The sequence below is a fragment of the Vicugna pacos genome, chromosome 20, assembly GCF_048564905.1.
Source record: "Vicugna pacos chromosome 20, VicPac4, whole genome shotgun sequence".
Taxonomy (NCBI): Eukaryota; Metazoa; Chordata; class Mammalia; order Artiodactyla; family Camelidae; genus Vicugna; species Vicugna pacos.
Window position 1 is genome coordinate 8,781,459 of NC_133006.1, and position 23,405 is coordinate 8,804,863.

The following is a 23,405-nucleotide window of genomic DNA, read 5'->3' on the forward strand; positions in this document are numbered from 1 at the left end:
AAGCCTGACTTTTCATACTTCACTGACTGGCAGAGAGAGGCCAATGAACTTGAACTTTTGTGTTTAATCTTTAACTACAAACCTTGAAAAGAACATATTAACCAGGTATATCATGATATGAGAATGACTCATCATTTTTTTTTTTTCAATCTAACATGGAGCCCCTGGCCCTGAACGCTGTGGGAGGGGCTTCTCCTTATCCGGACTGTCCGCTCTTCGGAGAGGAGGAGCTATTCCGCTGGAACACCAGCTTATTATAAACACGGGCAGAGTTGGCACTGAGTTACTGAGCCGAGTGGGAGACAGACTTCATAAGGTAAGTACTGATTTTAACATCTGTGCCGTGTCCTTAGCACAAAACAAACTCTGCTTTATACTCACATTATGTCTTCTTAATGTGCTTAGTGCACAGTTTAAGAGTTGTTTATTTAATTGCTGTTGGAGACATGTTTACAGAAATGTAATCAGGCGTGAGAATTTAGAGCTCAGAAAATTTAATGATAGGAGGAGAAAAAAGAATGGTAGCGTTTTGGTGGTCTGAGAAAATGACCAAGAAAGGAGAGTGTAAGTGTTTACACTGAAGTTATTTCCTCTGAAGATGTCGTCAATACACAGCAGGTGCAAATTATGCTTCTGTAATACTCAGTGGGCTGTGGAAATTCAAAATTAAGATTTATTGCAATAGGAGTAAGTTGAATGTCAGCAGAAATTCTGTCCTTGCTGTGAGGGACAAGCTGGAAGTGCCCTTCTGTCGCTGGGGTTCAACCAGTTCCTGGTAAACCCAGAAATTGGCCGGAGCAGGGTTTATCAGCTTGGGTCCTCTTGACATTTGGGGCTGGGAAATTCTTTGCTGTGGGGAGTGATCCTCCACTGTCTAAAAATACTTAGTATAGAAATGTACATTGATTAGGTTTAAGGAGTGTACTTGATGATAGCATTAACCTATTTCCTTAAATATGCAACCTTGACTCCTCTCAGATATCAGCAAGAATGGTCTGTTTACAAGTTTTACAAGAAATGACTTTATTAAAACTTTTGATGCGGTAAAGGTTAATAGCCTGACTTTTTCTTTCCGTTTCACTCTGTACTTGTAGAAAGAACACAGTGTGTGGGTGACGTTCCCTCCTTGACTGCTGAGAGCCCGGAGAGTAGCATAGGGTTCACGTTGATAGAGGAGAATTCTTGTATTTTATAAAATTCTCTGTTCTGGGAGGATTACATCGCACAATAGATGGTCCACCAACCACTGGCATTTCCAACTAAATACCCAATAAATGGATCTGGGAGGATAAGATGGTTGATGAGAAAAGCTGGACTGTCTGGTGGTGGACAACCTGATGCCTGGGGAAGGCAGCACCCCCCACCCCCATCAGAGGCACCTCTGCTCTCTACCCAGTGATAGGGAGACTTCCTTCCAGTTTTAACAACCCCCAAATGTCCCCAAATGTTGTCAAATGTCCTCTGGAGAGGGGGTAGGGAGAATCAGCCCAGCTAAGAATCACTGGTTTACATGACTTCTCAAACTCCCAAACCCAGGAAATCTTGGAGGGAAAACTAAGTAATCACGGGAACAGGTAATTAGTTTTTACAGAAATTCACATAGCTGGAAGGCGCGGGTCACCAGAATTGGAATGTGAGTGAACAATGCACTGTTACAAGTATTAATATTGGGGGAAAACAAAGGTCTTCTACAGGAGAGCCTGAGAGAGTCAGGGAGATCCCGTGGACCCTGGAGCGTTCAGGGCAGGACAGAAAACACGGGGAAAACAGAACCTAAGGAGAGAGAGGACCTTGAGAGGGCGATGATCATAGAAGCGCTTTAAAGATGGTGTAGAGGGCAACATTAGGACAGGGACGAGGATGATCCCATCTGAAAGGTGGGAATGGGGTGGACTCGCTGACTTGCAGGCTGGATGCTGTGGAGATGGGGCCGACCTGGGCAGGTGGGCAGCACCCTCTGCATTATCAGCCTGCAGCCCTGCCCTTGCTCTGACTAGAGAGTTAGGATTCTTGGGTTGGTCACCGCTGGTCCCTTGAGAGCAGCAGAGAGAGTGTCTGTCTAAGTGTTACCTGGTGGAAGGAAAAAGCCCCTGACCCGATGTCCCAAGATGCCTTCATCGAATAACTCAAGGCTCACAAAACGTGTGTGTAAGGAAGCAGCTTTATCCCTTTGAACTTCAGTTTCCTCCCCTTGACGATAAGATATTGGAAGCAGTGAGGTTGCACGCTTGCTGGGTATTGAGCGTGCATCAGGAACACACGTGTGTGACTGATGGCAAATCATCCAGTCTCTCCTGTTCTCATTTTCTTTGGATCCGGAAGTTTATGATCAACTTGCCCCTAGTCTTAATTAGGCTCAAGAAACCTCTTATTCTAAAGGTGAAGAAAGTTGCTTATAAGGAAGATACAATAAAATATTATATAAGTTTAAGTTTATTTCCTTTTGTAACTTGATTCTGGGTCACTGGATGAGGAAGCTTAGTGTGAGAGTGATGTGTGTCCACTGGTCCCCAGGGAACACCCTTCACACGATTCTGCTGAATCACAGCACCTGCATTTCCCATGATAAGAGGGACAATACACAACATCTCCAATTTCAAGAAAGATGAGTTAAGTATGTTTCCAAAGGATTCTTTACTTTCTAAAGCACTGAGCCTCACATTAATAATGTGGATATTGAAAACATTTTGAAACATTTATCTAAAATTCGAGTCACACATCCTTTTTCAGAGAAACATTTGTTGGATAAAGAGAAGTAAGTTTTTGTCCCAAACTCCACAACAAGAAAACTTGCAAGACAATCTTAATGTTTTCTAAAGAGAGCTTGGGATTTCGATAGAAAACGCAACTGTGTCTCCCCAAGTCCTGGCTCTGGGACTCCTGCTTTTAAGGAGTCTTGTCTGTTTCCATTCACACCCGCGATAGACCTGGTTCTGTTGTCTGTTGGAACCTTTGGGTTTTAGTCTCTGGTTCCCTGCTCTGTCCACTCCTCACACAGGATGCTGTAGACCAAGGGCTTTCAAACTTCATTGACTGAACACAACCCAAATACCTCTCACTCTTAGGGACCTAACGCGTGCACACATGTGCTTTTGCACACACACGCAACCAACACAGAACACAAACTACAACTCATGAAAGGATGCTTGCCTTTTCAACATACAGCACTCTCTGATATTTCCTATTATCGCCCATCTTCTTTAAAAAAATTGGTGGATTTCACAATCCACTGAAGGACTGTCCTGCATATTTTGAAAAACATCAACATGGAAAATGAACTCTAGACTTGATTCTCTATGGAAGTGGGTTTGAATCCCAGGTCCGCCACCTACTTTGGGATAGTTACTCTCGAAACCTCAGTAATCCCGGCTATAACAGAGCAGTAACGGGTGATTTTGGGGGGGGGTCTAAATGAAGATAAGTCTATAAGAATGCCTCCTGGATGACAGACACTGAGCAAAGGTCGGCTCCATTCAGACTGCAAAGGGAAATGCAGCAGCCTCCCTTTTTCTAGATGCAAAATGTACCAAGAGAGGTGGAATTCCAAAAACTGGAAGGAATTAACATCCTGTGTCTGTGGAAAGAAGAAGGATTTTTTTGAGCAACAATGAGGCATATCTAAGCCCTAACTTCAGCTTTTGAACAAACAGTGTAACAGCCAAAGAGCTGAGGACGGACCCTGCTGCCTCCTCCTCCTCACTGTCGGTGAGGCCCTCCGGCTGCAAGGCCCCCGCCAGGCTCCCAGGGCCCACATCTGGGTGGGTTCCAGCCCTGCCCTCGTTTTAGTCCTGGGTGTGGATTTCCATGAAATGTCACGAGCCCGAGTTTGACTGATATGTCATTTCAGCTCTGAGCTTTGGTTTCATTAACAAAAAAACAGAGATAATAACTATTTCATGGAGTTGTGAGAATTAAAGGTATAATGTATTTAAAAGGGTTAGCACTGGGTCAGGACCACTGGGAGGTGTTCAAAAAATATTAGTTCTCTAATCCTTCCCCCTCCCTAAGACCCACCCATGCGTTCTTATGACTGACTCAAAGCTCTCAGCCTGCCAAGACAGCCAGATCTGGCCCAGTGCAGACCTGTCAATGGTGCACTTTTCCACGGTTGGCTGCAGGGGTAAGAATTTGGGTCAAGGAAGACATTCCAGAGACCCTTCCAACCCTGCCATGATGGAGGCTGACCCTCTTCTGCATTGTTGGTGCCGTTCACCACATGTCATAAGGTGCATTTTGCTTCTGTGGTTTTCGCCATTGTTCATTCATTCATTCATTCATTCAGGTTTAGAGAAACCAGAAGACAGCTGTCATGGCGGGGAAGCCCTTGCTTCACTACTTCAATGGACGGGGCAGGATGGAGTGTATCCGGTGGCTCCTGGCTGCAGCTGGAGTGGAGGTAGGTCCTGAGTTCATCTTAAGTTGGATCAAAACTGATTGAAAGCCTCTTTCTCACTTAAGCTAGGAGAGTTCCCTTACTAAATGACCTGCTAAGAGTTTTGCATTAAAAAAATTATCACTTAGTAAGAGATGAATAGATAGGACCTAATTTGTTATTAACTATCTTGTTATCAAAGGGAATAAACAAACACTTAAATTAAATTTGAGAAACTAATCACCTTGTGTGGGCATTATTTGGATTTTGATTTTTAAAACAATAAAATATTATTTATGACATTTATACAATTAGAAACATGAACATTAAATATCAATAGAGATTAAGTAATTATTGTGAATGTGTTCAATGGGATAATGTGGTTTTTTGAAATTAGTTCTCATGTTTTAGACATACACATTGAAGTATATATGATGAATATATGACATCTGGGGTTTGTTTCAAACAGTTACAAGGGGGAGAGTGCGTAGGCATACAGATGACTGGAGACTGGGTTGATTTGATAATTATTAAATCTGATAGATGGGTGCAGGAGGATCACTATAATTTCCTGTTTAATTTGTGCGTGTTAGAAATTTCCATAATAAAAAGAAAAAATATAAATATTAGAAAATAAACGTTACTAAAGTTAAAACATAAATGAGAAATACGTAGGACGAAGATTGTAACAAACTGTCTACTAGATTTAATGCATTCATTCAGCAGTGATTTTGTTGGGCACCTGTAAGTACCAGGTTCTACACTAAGTTTTGGAGATACATGGATGAACAAGACAGACACAGTCCCTGCCCTCAGGCAGCTTACACTCTAGCGAGGATGCAGACAAGCAAATATGTGATGAAGAGGAGGGGCGGGAGCATCTAGGGGACACCAGGCATTTTAGTGTTCAGCTGCCATATTCCCTGTAGCAAATGTGGGACTCTTATGAGTGCTGCCCTCTAGAGGTGTCACTGAGAAAAGCACTTCTCAGCCCAGGTCAGAGGGAGTCAGAGAGGGAGTCCTGAGGAGGGGGATCAAGGACAGACTCTGGAGACCTGGTACCTGGGGGGAGGGGGAGCAGTAAAGGAGGGTTTCAGGAGAGGTGGCGTCCCATGAGGGAAACCCCTGGTGTCCTCCCTTGGCCTCCTATCAACATGTTTCCCTGGGCCTCGGGTTTACACAAGTGCACGGGACGTTGGCTTGGTCCTTTCTCAAGTTCATGAAGAAACAAGTACACAGAAAATGCAAATAGTGGCAGACTAGTGTGTTTAATTTCTATAACTCAACAACCAACAGTTTTCACTGTGGTCCAGCTGTAGGGTTCAAGGATGTGTTCAAAGTCCCTGGGCAGGATGAGCTCAGCACAGCAGGGGGAAGGAGGGGAGACCCTGAGAGCACCCCAGGCCTCCTCTTGTCCAGTCCCGCCTGACTGAGGAGGGTGGGGGCAGGGCTTCCCAGAGGCTCCTGGTCAGGACTTCTGGGTGGTCCTCACGCCCCCATCCAGCTCCCCAGCCTCACTAGCTACATCACACCAGCCAGCCCCATTGCACCTCAAAGACCCTGCCACAGTGACCACCCACCATCCCTTATGCTGTCCTAAATTGAGCACTTTATAGATTATTGCCCACAACCTCACTGTCTGTATGGTCTGACCTATGGGATCACATAGATTGATAATGAAGTGTCCCACTGAGCAAGGTAGGATCCCCCAGTCCCCACACTTTTCACCAGCAAGACCCCTTTCTAAATAAAAAGCTGAATGCAGGAGGTAATCTACAGCAGAGGACCCTGTTGGCAGCATCTTGGGCGTGACTGGCCTCCTGGACACCACATGCTGGGGGAAACCCAATACCCTGTCCTGATCTCACAGGGAGAGAAAGGCTTCCCAGAGATATTAAAACTAGAGAACTTCTCAGCCCCTTCCCTCCAGTGACATCCCCCTCCCAAATCATGACCTAGTCATTGGCAGAAGTGGAGACAGAGTGAAAGTGAATTGAACCATTAACATGAGCAGTTATGTGTTGCATCCCATGCTTTTATCTTGGTGGCTCTAAGTTTCCTGATGGCCAGGATCACTCTCCTCTGTGCAACCCTGCCAAACTCAGAATTTTACCTTCTCCATAGTCTGTACTGGACAGGGGCCATTCAAGTTCAATCATGCTATGGCATGAATTAACAAGAACTCATTGGCTCTTTCTGCTTTTCAGTTTGATGAGAAATTTATAGAAACTCCAGAAGACTTGGATAAGTTAAGAAATGGTAAGTCCAAGAATCTAAATTCCTCTAATGAGAGTATCTAGTAGAAGTCAAAAGTTCCAATTTTAACACCAGCTATGCCATGTGTGGGCACAGTGGGAGTGGGGCCATTGGAGAGGGAGAAACGTGGTAAAGGTAGGGGTGGGGCTCCTTGAGCAGGTCTTGCAGCCCACTCAGGGTTAGGATGGGCTGGAAGTCTGAGTATTCGCTAAAGGAATTGTCCCAGTGCCCAAGAATGCCCCGTCCTCGCTGTCTCCTGCCTTTCTGCGCCCTGAGTGAGCTGTGTGCATTCAGGATCCCAGGGACATGCAAGCACATGCTTTAGAGAGAAGAGAGGAGAAACAGGCCCAGCAGCTCCCTTGAATTCTTTTCTCTGACGGGTTTGGCAAGGCAGTGTCGTAGCAACACAGCAGACTGAGACAACCAGGTGGTGCTGAATTAGAGGGAAGACCGAGTGAGTGTGTGAGGAGGGAGATAAAGGGCCAGGCCCGCAGCGGTGGGGCTGGGACAACGGGCCTCCCTGCTCACCTTCCAGGGGTGGGATCTGAAGAGCACAGAAGACACTCTACACAGGAGTCTCTCTTAGAACTGGCCTTCATGCCATGAACCCTGTGAGACTTCCTAGGGGAACTTCCCATTTGCCTCGGCAACCAGCTGGTGGACCCTCTTTCATGTTCTTCCTGAAAAAACCATGAAGGGAAAAATCAAAACATAAAAATACAGGAACCTACTATGATCCGAATGGGAAATATTCAGTCATTTCAACAAACATTTTGATTCATAAAACATTTCCCTCCACTTCAATAGTATGATTCGTTTCTTCTTTCCAAAGATGGGAGTCTGATGTTCCAGCAAGTGCCAATGGTTGAAATCGATGGGATGAAGCTGGTGCAGACCAGAGCCATTCTCAACTACATCGCCAGCAAATACAACCTCTATGGGAAAGACATAAAGGAGAGAGCCCTGTACGGTATTGCTTCTGTTTTCTTCCTCAACAGTTAGTTCTTCCTCAACAATTCAGGTCCATCCTTGACTGAGCAGGAACATGGCAGGGGATCCTGACCAACAGGGCGACAGGACTTGTGGGGGTAACTGAGGTCCAGCAGTGCAGAGACCTATGAGGATGAGGAAAGAGTAAAGTTGGGGTGGAATCAAGCCAGTGAGCTTGTGTAAGAGGATGTGGTGCATGGTTACAGCACAGTGACAGAGGTTTCCAAACACAGATGAACTATGAAGCCAGGAGGATGGTGGAACCATGGCCTCCACAGTCCAGGCTCTTTTGAGCAGGACACCCTCCAACAGCTAGAGACAAGGGACAAATATCTGAGTGTCTAGAGGATAATGCCTGGGAAGGGAAGGATCTGAAAGGGTTGATATCCAAGTTCCAGAAATTAGAAGAATGATGACCAGGAACCTACTTTATCAGGTCTTTTATAGACTGGCCACTTGACAAGGTTGATCCCAAGGTGGGGTTACATCAAGCATGTGTATACAAACTGAATCAGCTAGATTTATCAATAAAACCATATGGTGAGAGGCAGTCACCTCTCTGTTGTGTTAGGACCACATAATTGAAATTAAAATCAGGTAAGTAACTTCAGCAGTTACTGAAAATGTAAACCTAGAGTTACTACGTGACTCAGCCATTTCACTACTCATGAGAATTAAAAACAGAGCCACACTGAAGCTTGTACACAAAAGTTCATAGAGTTTTTGTTCATAGTATTCAAAAAGTAGAAATAATGCAAATGTCCACTAAGTGATGAATGGATGAACAAAATGTAGTATGGCAATATAACGGAATATTACTTGGCCATGAAAAGGAATGAAGTCCAGGTCCATGCAACAACATGGATAGACTTTGAAAATAATCTCTTACATAAGAGAAGCCAGACACAGATGGCACATATTGTATCATTCCATTTGTGTGCCATGTGCAGAACATTCATATCCTTAAAACCAAAGTAGTTGAGTGACTGCCAGAAGCTGGAGAGTGGGAAGAATGTTGAAAACCTCAAAAAGCACTCAGTATTCCTTTCGAGAGTGATCAAACTATTTTGGAGTTAGAGTGTGATGATGGTACAGGATTCTGTAACTTTACCAAAAAAAATCACACAATTTTATACTTGAAAAGAGTGACATTATGGTATGGGAATTATATTTCAATAAAGTTTTTATTTAAAAATACTCTTGTAGAAAGCCCTGTTTGGGCTTCAAACTCACCTGGACTAGGCACTGCTGGAGCTGCATGAGGAGCTGCGCTATTTCAGGGCACATTTGGGGTGGAGTCGGGAGGGATGCAAATGAGACCAGAGTTGGGCAACGGCACGTGGAGAGGGCTGTGGCACCAAGTTCTGTGGGAAATAATTGGAGGAAGTGATGGTATTGGGCACATTCAGGGGCCTGGTGGTGTGTCAGGATGGGGGAGGGAGAGGGCAGGACTGAGGTCTCTGTTCCAGGACTCTCTCTGGGCATGGCTGAGGTGGTGCCAGAGCATCACACAAATTGTGCACAGGACACAGCCCAGCAGAGGTGGCAGACCCTAGGTGTGGTCTCAGGACCACCTGGGGTGATTCCACCCATTTCTCTCATGCTTGTGACTCTGGATGGGTCACTGATGTGCTCTGTCCTTATATGTGGTCATGTGTATATTAAATATATTAGACATCTGTCTCCCTTGATGACTTGTTCTAGAATGAAATGTTAAAATTATGAAAAAAAATCACAGCAGAATGATTGTTGTATTAACACCACTGTGGAGTGAGTTACTTTACCACCTCCTAATGACCAGTTCTTATACTTTCTTAAAACTATAAGATCTAAGGTAGGAGCCATTGGACAGTTTTGTTATTTTGTCTTTCAGGATTGATATGTACGCAGAAGGTGTGTTCGATTTGGGTGAAATGATCATGCTTTTGCCATTGTGCCCACCTGGGGAAAAAGATGCCAAGATAATGGAGGTCAAAGAGAAAATAAAAAACCGTTATCTTCCTGCGTTTGAAAAAGTAAGTGCAAATAGTTCAGAGTTTTCGGCACTGAGATCACAAGACAAAAAAAAAAAACAAAAGCTTCGCATTTCTGGGGCACCGACCTTCAACTTTGTGAGCCTTCCTGAACTCTTGTTGAATCCTGAATCTTGGGGCATTTTATCAAAATCGACTGTTAGGCAGAGTTGTACCAGTTTTACCCAAGGTATAATTTTTCAGCAAAATTTCAATTTGCTGGGACCCAACCTGGAATTTGATACGGATGGAATGTCGTGGGTGTACTTAGAGCTTGGGCTGCAGGGGCTGTGAGAGCCACATAGACCTGCAGTGGGGGGTCCCGCAGGACACGGTGCAGGGCTTCTGGTCCAAGAGGAGCGATGAAAGCAACACATCAGAAAGTATTCGGGTACCAGGTGCAGGGAGACACGAGACCAGATGCCCGTCAGGAGAGTGTGCAGTGCTTCTGGGGTGGATGAGACGTACCTAGAAAGATACACCCCACTCCCCAGTGTGGAGCAGACGGGGAAGCGGGGCTGGGGAGACGGGAGGCGGGGGGGCCAGCCTGACTGCCCCTGTGCCCTGATCTGACCCCTCAATTCCCAGGTGTTGAAGAGCCACGGACAGGACTACCTTGTGGGCAACCGGCTGAGCAGGGCTGACGTGCACCTGGTTGAGCTGCTCTACTACGTGGAAGAGGTGGACCCCAGCCTTCTGGCCAGCTTCCCGCTGCTGAAGGTGGTTCCCCCCTTGGCCCTTGGCGGGCAGGCCCACCTCCCCCTCCTCGCAGCTGCTCTCTGGGCTCTGGGGCGGTGATGTTATGGTCCCCGTCACTGTCCAGGCCTCGCTGCCCCCAGGTCTCCAGAAGTAGGTCCCCAGCCCTGGTCTTGGGCGTGGAAAGATCAGGTCACACCAGGGACACTGGAGGGGGACACTGCCCCAAGGAGATTGACTGGCCTTTTACAAGGAGAATCCAGGCCTGGGTCTGTTCCATCGCAGTCTCTGTTGTCATTTCTCTCTGCTTCCCTGTGTCCCAGGGGTGTCCTCCTCCCCCTCACCTGAGTCTGTCTGAGCGGGTCCCCCACCATCTCATCCCCGACCCCCAGCCCCTGTTCTGTCCCTCACACGTGCTTTCCCTCTCCCCGTCTCCCTCCCTCTCTCTGAGCACAGACTGCTTGACTGTCTCTGGTTTACCTGCTATAGTTTCTGTTTTCAGCCCCAGACCTACCTTCCCAGATCTTCCTTTTCCTGCCTTGAGATCTTGCAGCCTTCCCCTGGGTTGATTTCTGACAAACACTAAGTTCCTCGTCTTGCACGAGAGGGTTCACCTGCAGGACTTCCGTGTAGGAGGAAGTCGGGGAGACTGGAGCTGAGTGATGCCTGTCCCCAGGAGGCATCTCTGGGGAGATGCTACTGCGCTGTTATCCTCGTGTGTCACTGGGTGTCTGTCCAGGCTCGTCCTGGTGCCGGCGGAGGGGCCCGGGCTGGTCCTGGGCTGGTCCTGGGCTGGGAGGGTCTCGGGGTCCCTGGCTTGTGCTGGTGATGGCGCTGGTCTTGGCTCCGTGCTGAGCTGTGCTCTTGTGCATTGCAGGCCCTGAAAAGCAGAGTCAGCAGCCTCCCTACCGTGAAGAAGTTTCTGCAGCCTGGCAGCCAGAGGAAGCCTCCCTTAGATGAGAAAAGTTTGGAAAAAGCAATGAAGATTTTCAGAATTAAATAAAACAAGCATGGCTGCCCAGGACATGCAGAATCCGTCTTCTAAAGCTTTCCAACAATGAAATGTTTACCTAAATGTACATCCTGGTTATTTTGAAGGCTAATAAATGTTTCCAAAGTGTAAGCGCTAATTTCATTAGAATGCAGAATTAGTTGCAGAACAACCTCTTTTGTTTTGTTCGTGTATAAAATCATGATCTCTTCCTAGAATGTGTCTTGGACTTACACATAAATAAAAGGGCCCAAAAGCATGACAGACTCTTTGATTTGCTCAAAAAATTATCATGGAACAGGCATCACGTACCCTGTGAAAAGGAGTTGAGTGGAAATTTTCATCTGACATTCCCAGTGACACAAAATAGCCTTTTCTTTTTGCGTTCTGCTGCCTTTCTGATTCATAACCTAAAAGCTTTTTTTCTGTCTTTTTTTAGGGAACCTTTTTTCTTCCGATAATTAACCTTTTTTTCCTATTCAGTTACGGTACTCATATTTATTTTATATCTAGTATGGGACATTCACTGTTCCTGGCACTCAGGAACTAATGATGAACAAGCCATCTCTAGTGTCTGTGCTCAAGGAGGTTATTTAATGAAAGAAACAACAAAATGAGTAATTCTCATCCCAGTTCACGCCTACCCTGTATCTTGTGTTCCGAAAGACGCTGTTATGAATGACCACAGATGTAGCAGTTAAAAACAATGGAAACGTGTTCCCTCAACGTTCTGCAGTCTCTTTATGTGAAGTCAAGGTGTGAGCAGGGCCATGTGCTCTCCGGAGGCTTGGGGAAAGATGCTTCTGCCCTCTTCCTAGCTTCTGATGGTTGCTGGGGACCCTTCCCTTGAAGATGGAGGCTCTAGTTTCTGCCTCCCTTGCCACGTGGTTTCCTTTCTAGGTGTGTAGGTCTCCATCCAGAACGCCGGCTTCTCATCAGGATATCAGGAATCGGACTTGGGTCCACCTCAATTCAGCACGACTCCCTTCTAACTTGATGGCATCTGCAAAGATCCCATTTCTAGACAGAGTCACCCACACAGGCGCTCGGGGTTAGGACTTCAACATACCCTTTTGCGAGGACACAATTTAATCTACAACCCCCCAAGCTAGGAGGTGAGATAATGCTGAGCTTGCCCCTAATCAGGACGGCGTTACTCAAATCTGTGGGTCCGTCAGCTTCTCAAGGAGGGGAGTCAGAAGTGAGGTTTGCAGGAGAGAGGAGTAGCAGGCAGGGAAGGAAGTGCGCGAACTTCGGTTGGGCAGCAGAGGTGCGATCCAGGCAGGAGGTCAGCAGGGAGACCGAGCGCGGATGCGTGTGAGGAAGGGGACGCCTATGGGTGTGACGGGGCCTTGAAGCACAAGGCGGGAGGGGCGGTGATGAGAGGAGATGGTAGAACACAGCCAGCACCCGGAGGACTTTGAGTCTCATGGCAAGAAGCCTGGGTTTTGTCCTAAGGAAAATAACCACTGAGGTGTAGCCAGACACCCTGCTTCAGAAGCCTGAGGTACATATAATAAAAATGACATCTTTTAAATATTAATTTTAAGTCACGCAAGCATCCATCTCAGAGCAGCAAGAACATTCTCTCCGCTGGAGTCTCTTTGCCGTGTTAAATCCAGAGCTTAAATATTCAAGGCGTCAAGCAGTCCTGGGACCCACAGGAAGTCCATCCATCCTCTTCTGGGACACGTGCTCTTCGCTGCCTTCTCTGTCTCGTGGAGTCCTGTTGTCCCATAGACTCCCTGACTCAGGGAGGTTGCATTGAAACACTGGCCACCATCGGTCCTCAGGCTCCGCAGCTGCAGAGTGGAGGAAGAGGAGGGTGTCCTTCTTGCCGTCACTCAGGCCTCGAACCTCCAACTGTAGATGGAGATCCGGCGTCATCTCCCCCACGTGTCATGGTGCGGGAGGACCTGGGATAGAGTGATTTCCAGCCTCAGCCACCTTACTCAGCCTGTAACCCGGACTGCCCTGGGGAAATCTGGGATCCATGGGGTCCTAGTCCTGACTGCCTATTTTCACAGCCTGAGCTTCCTCCCAGTTGAGTAGGGGCAGCAGACAGAGGCACGGGACACTGTGTCTTTTATATCTACCCACTGTTAGGTCAACTCAGCCCAGCAGATGTGCTGAGCGGACCCCCTGCAGCATTTACCTGCTCTCTCTCCAGCTCTAGAATCCTCCAGGGCTTTACCAGGAGGCAAGACCTTTGTTATCAATCCCTCTCGTAATTTATTTTTTAAAAAATTTGTTTTGCAGGGGGAGGTAATTAAGTTTATTTATTTACTTATTTTTTAAATCGAGGTACTGGGGAATGAACCCAGGACCTCGTGCATGCTAAGCACATGCTCTACCACTGAGCTACCCCTTCCCCACCAGCAATATATTCGTCTACCCTTGCTCTGAACAGAGGTTCTCAACCTCATCACATCTCGCCTTCTCCAGGTCGGAATATATATTTTATAACCCTTTTTTATTATCCTGAAGTGAACTTCATAATACTGACCTCTTTGTGGCTTTGTGGTGCTGTGAATACAAGAAGACATCACCTTAAATCAAAAATCACGGCTGAGGAGAGTTTAATGAAATGCCTGCTTACAAAGCTGGGGGTGGGGTTAAGACACCGCAAGGGAAGGTGGTACCTCTGGGGCCTCCGCTTCCCTTCCCTTCCAAGGGACAAAGTCAGAAAGCAACAGAGGAACCTAGGAATGCACTGAGTCACAGGCGCAGGAAAGGGCCACCGAGGCAGAATCTGATGGCCCTCCTGGAGGAAGGCCCCCACCGCCAGCCCGCACAGCCCAGAACACACGGACGATTTACAAATATCACGAGTGATTAGAAATTACCACAATGGCGTGTGACTGGTTTGCACTATGGCGTTATCCATTTTTATGCTATACATGGCTTATTTAGAAAATAAAGGGAAATATTGTTTAATTTTTGGCATATAAATGGATTTACATACTGATTTATATTTACTATATCAGATGTTCAATATTTTGAATATCAATTCCTGGATAATCTGTGCCATAAACAGATAAAGATATTTGTTAAAAAGTAATTTACATTTGGTATTTGATTTCTACACCAGCCACCATTTTCATGGAGAGATTACACACACATACACACACACATATGTAGAAATTAATTTCTCTGACTGTCCTGTGGGGATTGGGTCAACATTTGAGCTACTATATACAGCAACTTGCCAATTTTCCAAAACCTTCTTGAAGAACTAATCTGTATCAGAAACATCCTGCTACGCAGCTTGGACAAGGGAGTCGTATGTCAGCACAAACTTAATCTGCATTGACCGTGATGTGATCCCTCTTGCCTCTGACCTGTTGTCCACAATGTTTGCTCACCTCCCCTCTGCACTCTGTAGCTGTGTTTGAATATGTTGTCCTTTGAAACTTTCAACATAGTTGCAACATTTTAAATCAACAGGCCGGACAAACATACGCAATAGCAAAAATATTTAGACTCTGTCTCAAAAACTGATTAAAAAAAATCTTCTTAAAGATTATGGCTCCAATAAATAATATTTAAAGGATTTTACTCATTGTTTTATTCAATAAATGTTTACTGAGCTCTATGGCACATATGAGAGCATTTTCCTGCTCAAACAATGAGTAAATAAATCAGTTTAAAAAGTTAATTATGTTTACTGATGAATGTCATGTGGAAAACAAGAGAGCGGTGTGATGGATGGCAATGGGGCAGTCGTTAACATAGTGGTCAGAGCAGACTAAGTCTTGACAGAGAGGAAGAAGCTAGCATAAGAAAACCCAGGAAAACAGGATCTTAACCAGTGAAGACGAGGGTCTGGGTCAGGAACGACTTTGCTGTGTGTCAGGCGCAGTAGGCAGGCATGTGTTGTGAGAATACGGTGGGGAAACATGAAAGGGATCTAGTTGCTATCTCTTGTCTCACTTCTCAGGAGAACCTACCGCAGTCTGGCTTCTGTCCCAGCACCCACTGACAGAGGTCAGAGTGGTAGGCATGGGCCTACCAGTTATCTCCTGCTCTGTAACAAAGCACCCCAAAGTTTAGCAACTTAAAGCAACAAGCATTTATCATCTAAGACAATTTCTGAGGGTCTGGGATCTGGGAGCAACTTAGTTGGGTGGTTCTGGGTCAGGATCTCCCAGGTGGCTGCAGTCAAGCCATCAGCAGGGGCTGCAATCATCTGAAAGCTCAACTGGGGATGGGGGCATCCACTTCCAAGATGATTCACTCACATGGCTGCAGGCAGAGGCCTCCATTCCTGCCATGTCTGCTTCTTCATAGGGCTTGAATGTCCTCATGGCAGATCAGCTAACTTCCCCCAGAGCAGGTAGTTCGGGAGAGCAAGACAGACCCAGAAATGTCTTTTATGACCTAGCTTTGGAAGTCACACTTCTGATGATAGCAACAGATTGAGGAGATCACTTACGATGAGAGAGAAGGGAGGGAGCCAGGAGCTTGAGGAGGAAGCACCTGGGAACTGTGGCATCACAAAACCAGGAGACAAGGGTGAGGGCTGCATGCTGAATTAGGAACACCAGGCCTCTCTGCTTTTCTGAGAGCAGTGGGTGCTGGGACAGAAGCCAGTCCGGGGTAGGTTCTCCTGAGAAGTGAGAGAAGAGATAGCAATTAGATCGCTTTTGAGAAGTTTTGCTCCCCCAAAAAGGCAGTGGGACAGTAGACTTCATCTGAGATCTAGGAAATAAAGGGAAGGTTAAGTAGGTTAGGCTCAGTTTCATCTGCAATGGTGGTAAGTCACCCAAGAGCAGCTGAGGCCGGTACCACCAGGGCCATAGAGGTTCCTAAAGCACCAAGATGCTGGTCACCAGGGTGTGGGAGGGCTCCATCTAGTGCTCAGCCATGGCATTGGTCAGACCAACTTCTCAAGTAGGTTGCAGGAAGCACAGACCGTCCCAAACAAGATGAACCCAAACAGATCTACACCAAGACATGTTATGATTAAAATAGCCAAAGGTAAAGATAAAGAAGATTCTAAAGGCAGCGAGATACAAACAGAGTTAGTTACAAGGGAACCTCCATAAGACTATCAGCTGATTTCTCTACAGAGCAATCTGTTTGCTGGAACAGATAAATTACTTTTTCTTAAGTCTTAGATCCACATTGGAGTAAACTGTCAAAAGAGCAACTAAGAACTGCTGGCTGAAGGCTGAGTTGGAACGGTCTCCATACTTCCCCTCGACACTTCTTTCTTACTCCGTCATCTCTTCACCTCCACCCATCCTTCCCTCTGTCTGGTGTCCTCTTCCATCATCCAACTCTATGATGCAGCGTGGAGTGATGATGTCACCATCCAGAGAGCCCCGAGGATTGCTGGCGGCCACCAGAAACTAGAAGAGAGGCATGGAACTGATTCTCCCTCAGAGCTTGCAGAAGGAACCAACCTTGCTAACAACTTGGTGGACTTCTGGTCCCCAGAGCTGTGAGAGAATGAATTTCTGTTGTTGAAGCCACCTAGTTGGTGGTAATTTGTCACAGTGGCCACAGGAAATGCCTACAACTACTTTGCAATAAACAAGCTTAAATAAACCCAACAACAGAGGCAGTCTCAAAATGATTATGCTGTGTTGGGGAAAGCAGGCAAAAAAAGAGCACTTATTGTATAGTTCTGTTTATATAAAATTCTAGACAACGCAAACTAATTTATTGTGACAAGCAGCAATAAGTCTGGCTCTCTTCCATGATATTTTGCCTGGTGAATATGGTACTTAGGGAGGTATGGTTTTACACTATCGCTATTTGAAATCAAGCATAGCTTGAACTAAAGAAGAAGAACTTGTCTGCTTCTGCACCAAAAAAGGAGGAAGAGAAGGCTGAACACCAGTCCCAGTGTGTGAATGTGCCAAACGAAATTAATTCGCTTTCTGAAGTCTCGTAGATAAGTATGTTGGTGATAATTTGTCAAACTCATAAAATAAATGAACTGTAACATAATGTCGTAAAAAGGACGGGGGCCAACTCATCCCTTTAATTGGGGCTACTAGTGGCTGGTGTAGTTCCCTGAGAAGGTAAGTAATGGATCAAAACATTTTAACAGAATCATTTAAACATATTCAGGGAGCTTTCTTCTTAAACTCACCAAATCATTTCAAAACCAAAAGCGACCCTAGAATAGTGGGACTACTTGCCTTTAATATTGTGTTTTATAAATGGATATTTTTATGCTAAGCTTTCTCGAAATGAGGCTTTCAGTACAAGAATGTATTCACATACATGCTCCACGCACATACACATATGTGAAGAAAACGTGTGCTAAACTCAGTTGGGTGCATCGCACTTAATTGTGAAGTTCCATGTTTCAAGATCCTTTAACACTTCAAAGACATTAAGTGAACATATAATACGTCACTGGGATTTCTTGAAGAACTGATTTTGCGTAATTTTTTGCAGTGCATTTTAAATAAATTAATGTGTTTGTTTATCTAGCTACCATCCGATTATTTTTCACAAAGCGTCGTTTTCCACTGTCAGAAACAATTTAGTTCCTAGTACCTGTGATCTTCCTACAAGGAAACTGAAGCACAGACCTTTCCAAATCAGACCCATGTGTTCTCGGACAGCATCTTTATGGGAGCAAAGCAAACCTTACCTTACGTCCTAAGCAGAACGTAAAGATTTTCCATAAACCGGAAAATATATATATTCACTATCTAAGGACATATAAAAATGTACTGTGGGCGAGGTTACTAGACTGACTTTTATGGAGGAAAATGTCTTTACTCTTTCTCTTAAAGTACCCAAGAGTCCACATGACTAAAATCCAGTTTCAGTGGACCACACAGAATGGAGGCACGATGCCAAGACGATTAGAGACAAAATTCTAGAATGTAGGCTGAGGATTAAAAAAAAAAAAATCAAGACATGCAGTTACTGGTCTACTTAATTCCTTTTATTCTTAAGCACTTTAAACAATGGATTAGTTCCTTTGATTTTTGTGACTTCAAAGGCACATTTGAAAGCTGTGCAATTGCTTTACTTAGTAGGTTTGCCTCCCTGCCCAAGTTCTTCTGGCTAGAATGAGATAATTGTTTTTAATTCCTCCTTTTCGCAAATAGGTGGAAAGAATTGTGATCAGTGTCCTTAAGAGTCTACTGAGAATTCTTCTTAAGATTCCTTTTGACCTCAGTGAAAAAGAGATTCGGTAGTGCATAGTTACAAAAGAAAGAGAGAGCTAAAAAAAGCTAGTGGAAGATGGCAGTTTCTTAATTCTGGTTTATTAAGCATTAAGTATTAAAGCTCTGTTTGGTGTCATTGGTCTGACGAAGTCAATACTTTCTCTTAAGCAAACAAGTCCAGTTGCTAAAATCCAGCAATTATTCTAGAATGTGTTTACTGTGTGCCCAACATTTAAGTCCCAGGTACTAAAACTACTTCTAATTTTTTTCTGTTTATAATAAACTTGTAGCTTTAATGAAAGCCACAATTGCATGTCGAATGCTTTAAAATTAATTAGCTATATTGATCTGGTTGTACTTTTGCCAAATACTCTTGTTTCTCTCTCACCTCAAATTTTTAAAAAAAATGTACAAATTTGAACATGTGGACGAGGGATCTACCATTACATCTCACATACATGTATATATATATTTTTAAATATAGACATGTGAACATGCAATATCAAGAATATATTTCTAAATAAATCAAAACCTGTTTTCCACATTTGATATTTTCATTCTGAGTTTATTTGACTTCTTTATCGGTCTCTTTTGGTTAACTGTTCAATTGACGTCAAGTCTCCTATAAATTAGGGTCCCTTAGTTATGATTTGTACTTCTATATAATTGTAAGTTCTTCAAATTATTATTGAATGATGATACACCTTTTCAGAGGTAACCCATGTATCTTCTAGCTTCATTCCCTTTTAGGAGATAAACACTCCAATAAAATACAAGGTCAAGACATTTTGACTTTAAATAGTTAACCAAGGCAACTAATTGAGACACTGGCATTCAGGATGCACTTTTATTTTTCGGAACTATTAAACATCGCCAGTCTTGCTATCCAGAATAAATCCTATCCCGTCATCCTTCTGGGATTCTAAAACTGAGATGTATTAGAGCCTCAGAAAACATTAGGAACATCAGACTTTTGAGTCTGAAAGGTAATGTTCCTTCCATTCCTTGTAATGCAAATGCATCTGCTTTATGGTTTGTTTCCTTTTAATAATTGATATTTCACTGATTGTTAACATTGCTTCTAAGCCACGTCCCCTCTGAAAAGGAAACTTTGTTACATGTGGATTTAGGGATGAATCCGTTCACAAATTCACAAGTGCAAGAATTACTTTCTATTTTTCTAACTGAGTTTAATTCCAATTTTGAGTCCTCTTCCATCAAAGGTACAAACTATATCTCAGACAGTTCCAGTCTCCTTTCCAACACCCCTCTGCCCCATATTTTCCCCAGGGTTGTCTCTAAGTCCCCCGGCACAGGGAGAGGCCATCCTGTCCTCAACAGGAGACTACCCAGACCTCCTCATCCCTGCTGAGTCTTGGGGACAGTCTTGCAGGAAACTGCTGCGCCCTTCATTTCAATTTTTTTTGTCTTTTGAACTTGGAGCTGTGCACTGGTTCTTCTCCTGCCTTGCTGGGATGCTGAGAACCCAGAGGCGATCACGAGCCCATCGGCCTAGACACAGCACCTTGACCTTTCTTCTCAATGCTTTTGAGTCATTCTGAGTTTGCAAGACACAGGCAGTGCTTCCCAGGTCCTCAGGCACCCTACCACACGGGGATCCTGGCATTTCTTAGCTTGCCTCCTCCAGCATGTGCCTGAGCTCATGCAAGGAAAGAGAGAGGTCTCCTCTCGTGGATACTTCAGGATCTAACTTCCCTTCCTTCCCCTCCATCTCTCTGCACACATTACGTGCTTTATCTCATTTAAAACCCTGAGTAACCCATGAGATTGGCATTCCTATCCCCATTGTACAGATGAAGAAACTGAGGCTGAGAGAGGTTACTTATGAAGGTCAAACCCAGATCAAAAAAGCTTAATTTTTTCATTGTTTTTCTTCCGTAAGTTTCAGGAAAGCGATGAAGGTTATAGATTCAGTTGAGACAATGTCACAGTTCAGACAGTGTCCGCGGGGCTTGGAGTCATTAAACCTGAATTCAGAAGACTCATTTGGGTGCAGCATTAATCACATCATTCATCTCTAAAGCTGGAGTGAACACTGTCTCTAATTTCCTCATGATTCAGAAGTCAAGTCACATCAGGGCCCTTAAAACTTTAATCTGTTATGAATGACATCAGTTTTTGCTGAGCAATTAAAAATATTTTCTATGATGGGAAACTTCATAGATTTAAAAAAGTAGAAAGACTAGTATAATAAAACCCACGTGCCCATCACCCAGACACAGCAATTAGCAACAAAAGGTCACTTATATTTCTACTCCTCCCCGCCACAACTGGATTAATTTGAAGCAAATCCCCAAATCAGAATATTTCATCCACAAATACTTTGGCATGCGTCTCTAAAAGATAAGGATTCTTTTTGAAAAACATTCTGTAAAATCACCATTATAACTAAAAAATTAACAGTAATTCTCTCACAGCAAATGTTCAGTGATGGTTCAAATTCTCCTAATTATGTCATATTTTCTAAAACAATAACTGCTGCGTTAGAACCAGAAGCCAAAAAAAGGTCTATGTTTTGCAATCGTTCGAAGAATCTCTTAAATCTCTTTAACCTATACGTTCTCCGTGCCTCTTTGATTTTTAATGCAATTTATACACGTTCTTATGGAAATGTAAAAGCAGAAAGTCATTTGAAATGTGTGGATCAGTTGAGCTGGAGAACAGTGCTTCTCAAACTTGAATGTGTATATAAATTCCTGGGGATCTTAAAATACGGATTCTGGGGTGGTGCCTGAGATGCCTGCATTTCTAACAACACCCCCCACCCCCCCGCCACGGAATCTGTATGTTGCTAGTCCTCTCAGAAAAGAGCAATCCAGTCAAGTTCCGTATTATAGATGTTGCTGATTTTGCTAATTCCATCCCTGACGTGTTTATTGTGTTTCCTATAAATTGATATCTAGAGGCTTGACTGAACGCCAGGTCACTGCTTGTTGATACTGAGAGCATTCAAGGATGGTGCAGACAATGATTAACTAAGGAAGGGAGGGAGGGAGGAACGAATTCATTCACACGGCTTCTGTTCATTTCGTTCTTATCAGCCAAGTATTGCATTCACTTACATTTGCCTCAAGAATATTAAGAAATAGACAATTTTCTTTAAATGTATGGAACAATCTCATCGTTACTGACATAAGAACATATCATTCACTACCAAAAATATACCTGAATATAAGTTTATATTCACAATTTAAAGATTTAAAAATCTGTAAACCCCACAAAATTATTTTCAGTGACTCCTAAATGGTCTCTTGGATCCAAAAGTGAAAAAGCAGGGAGACTTCTTCAAACTTTCGGCCAGGGCACATGGTTTAACATGAAAACAGCCAGTTACCCTGGTGACCTGACACTCATTAGGAAGCCCTGCATTCTGTTTCAGCTTTGACAGAAGCACCAATTTGTCTAGAAATGCAGATGTCTTATATGAATGCAGCTTAGAACATGGTTTATTATTTAGATATTCTGTGCAATGTACCATTTAACCTGGTGGTGTGGGAGTCTGAAGAAATTTAGGGGAAGATAATAGGCTTAATACTTGAATCTGAAGAAATCTATTAGACTGTTCTCAGAAAAACGAGAACATATATGCATATAATTTTAGGGGGTTCCTATATACCACTAAATATATACTTGGATTCTAGGACCCTCGGTTGAGGATTTCTCCTATAATAAAACAAAAAGTCTTTGTGAAAAGGTCATCACTTTTTTCCTAAAATTCCTTTGTTTGGCGAACAAACAAAATAAAACACAATTTTTACAGAGAACAGAATGCTGGTCGCTGGGAGATCGGATATGGGGAGTGGGCGAAATGGGTGAAGGGGGTCTAGAGGTACAAACTTCCAATTATACAATAAATAAGTCCTGGGGATGTAATGCACAGCAGGGTGACTACAGTTAATAATACTGTATCACATTTTTGAAAGCTGCCAAGAGAGTAAATTTTTAAAGTTCTCATCACGAGAAAAAAATTTTTTGTAACTTTACCTGGTGATGGTGTCAGATGGTAACTAGACTTATGTAGTGACCAATTCACAATGTATACAAATACTGAGACATTATGTTACACCCTTGAAACGAATATCATGTGATACGTCAATCATACCTCAACTCAAAAATCCTTTTGCTTTGAGTTTTCAAAAAACTTTAAATTACAATTTTGAAAACGTGTGGAGCAAAGTACAAAGAATGTTATAGTAAATAAACATGATTCCACTACAGAGCCTGAGCAATTAGAAATATTTTATCATATTTGCTTTCAATTTTTATTTAAAAAAAAAACCACAGGTCATATATCCATCTAATCTTCTTTTAAAAAATAAAACATTAACAGATAAATCTAAAGTTCAGTTGGACCATCACCCCATCTCCACTTAAGTAAACTCTATCCAGTCAGTCCAGCCTTCATTTTTTTTATGTTTATATGTGTGCTCACTGACTCATGTGCCTTTTGAAATAATTTCTAGAAATGGTTCTTTTTGCAGATCGTTGCATATTTTTCCTCCTTACACTCAGTAAGAGGCTTTTGAGATCTAGTGATGTTGAGATGAGCAGATGATAGATGGACAGGTGATGAGAGAGAAGGAGACAGGTGGGTAAGGAGAGAGGGGGGTGAAGAGACAGGAGAGAGAATTGTGTTCATTCCTTTCTAATTATTTCTTAAATCTCAACTCAATTTGTTGCTTGACAGGTAGATCTGAATAAAACATGATAAAACACACAGGAGCTGATGGGAACCCAAAGGCTAACTTTCCAAAACACTGCAGGGTCTTTGGTGGGGACACTAAATGTCTTTTAGCATCAAAAAGATTCTTTTGACTTGAACTTGTCATGTCTTCTTCCTATGACCAAATTTTTTTCAATAAAAGGCCAATTTTGAGCCACGTGAAGCCCTTCCTTGGGTCTTCTAATTCCTCATAGTTTTTTTTTTT

The 23,405-nt window shown here is 43.8% G+C and overlaps 1 protein-coding gene across 1 annotated transcript; it reads left to right on the forward strand.

The window, feature by feature from the left end:
• Positions 1-222: 222 nt before the first annotated feature.
• On the forward strand, positions 223-11,576 carry LOC102533256 (glutathione S-transferase A2). Its single transcript, XM_072944808.1, has 7 exons — positions 223-316; positions 4,283-4,396; positions 6,580-6,631; positions 7,461-7,593; positions 9,492-9,633; positions 10,219-10,350; positions 11,204-11,576. The coding sequence occupies exons 2-7, from the start codon at positions 4,310-4,312 to the stop codon at positions 11,327-11,329; spliced, it is 672 nt and encodes a 223-aa protein (XP_072800909.1). The 5' UTR covers positions 223-316; positions 4,283-4,309; the 3' UTR covers positions 11,330-11,576.
• Positions 11,577-23,405: the final 11,829 nt, after the last annotated feature.

What these genes read in the sequence shown, in the direction of transcription:
- LOC102533256 (XM_072944808.1), top strand. Translation starts at nt 4,310, where the DNA reads ATGGCGGGGAAGCCCTTGCTTCACTACTTCAATGGACGGGGCAGGATG. An exon ending in GACATAAAGGAGAGAGCCCT is followed by an intron (nt 7,594 to 9,491) that starts GTACGGTATTGC and finishes TTTGTCTTTCAG; the next exon opens with GATTGATATGTACGCAGAAG. An exon ending in ATCTTCCTGCGTTTGAAAAA is followed by an intron (nt 9,634 to 10,218) that starts GTAAGTGCAAAT and finishes CTCAATTCCCAG; the next exon opens with GTGTTGAAGAGCCACGGACA.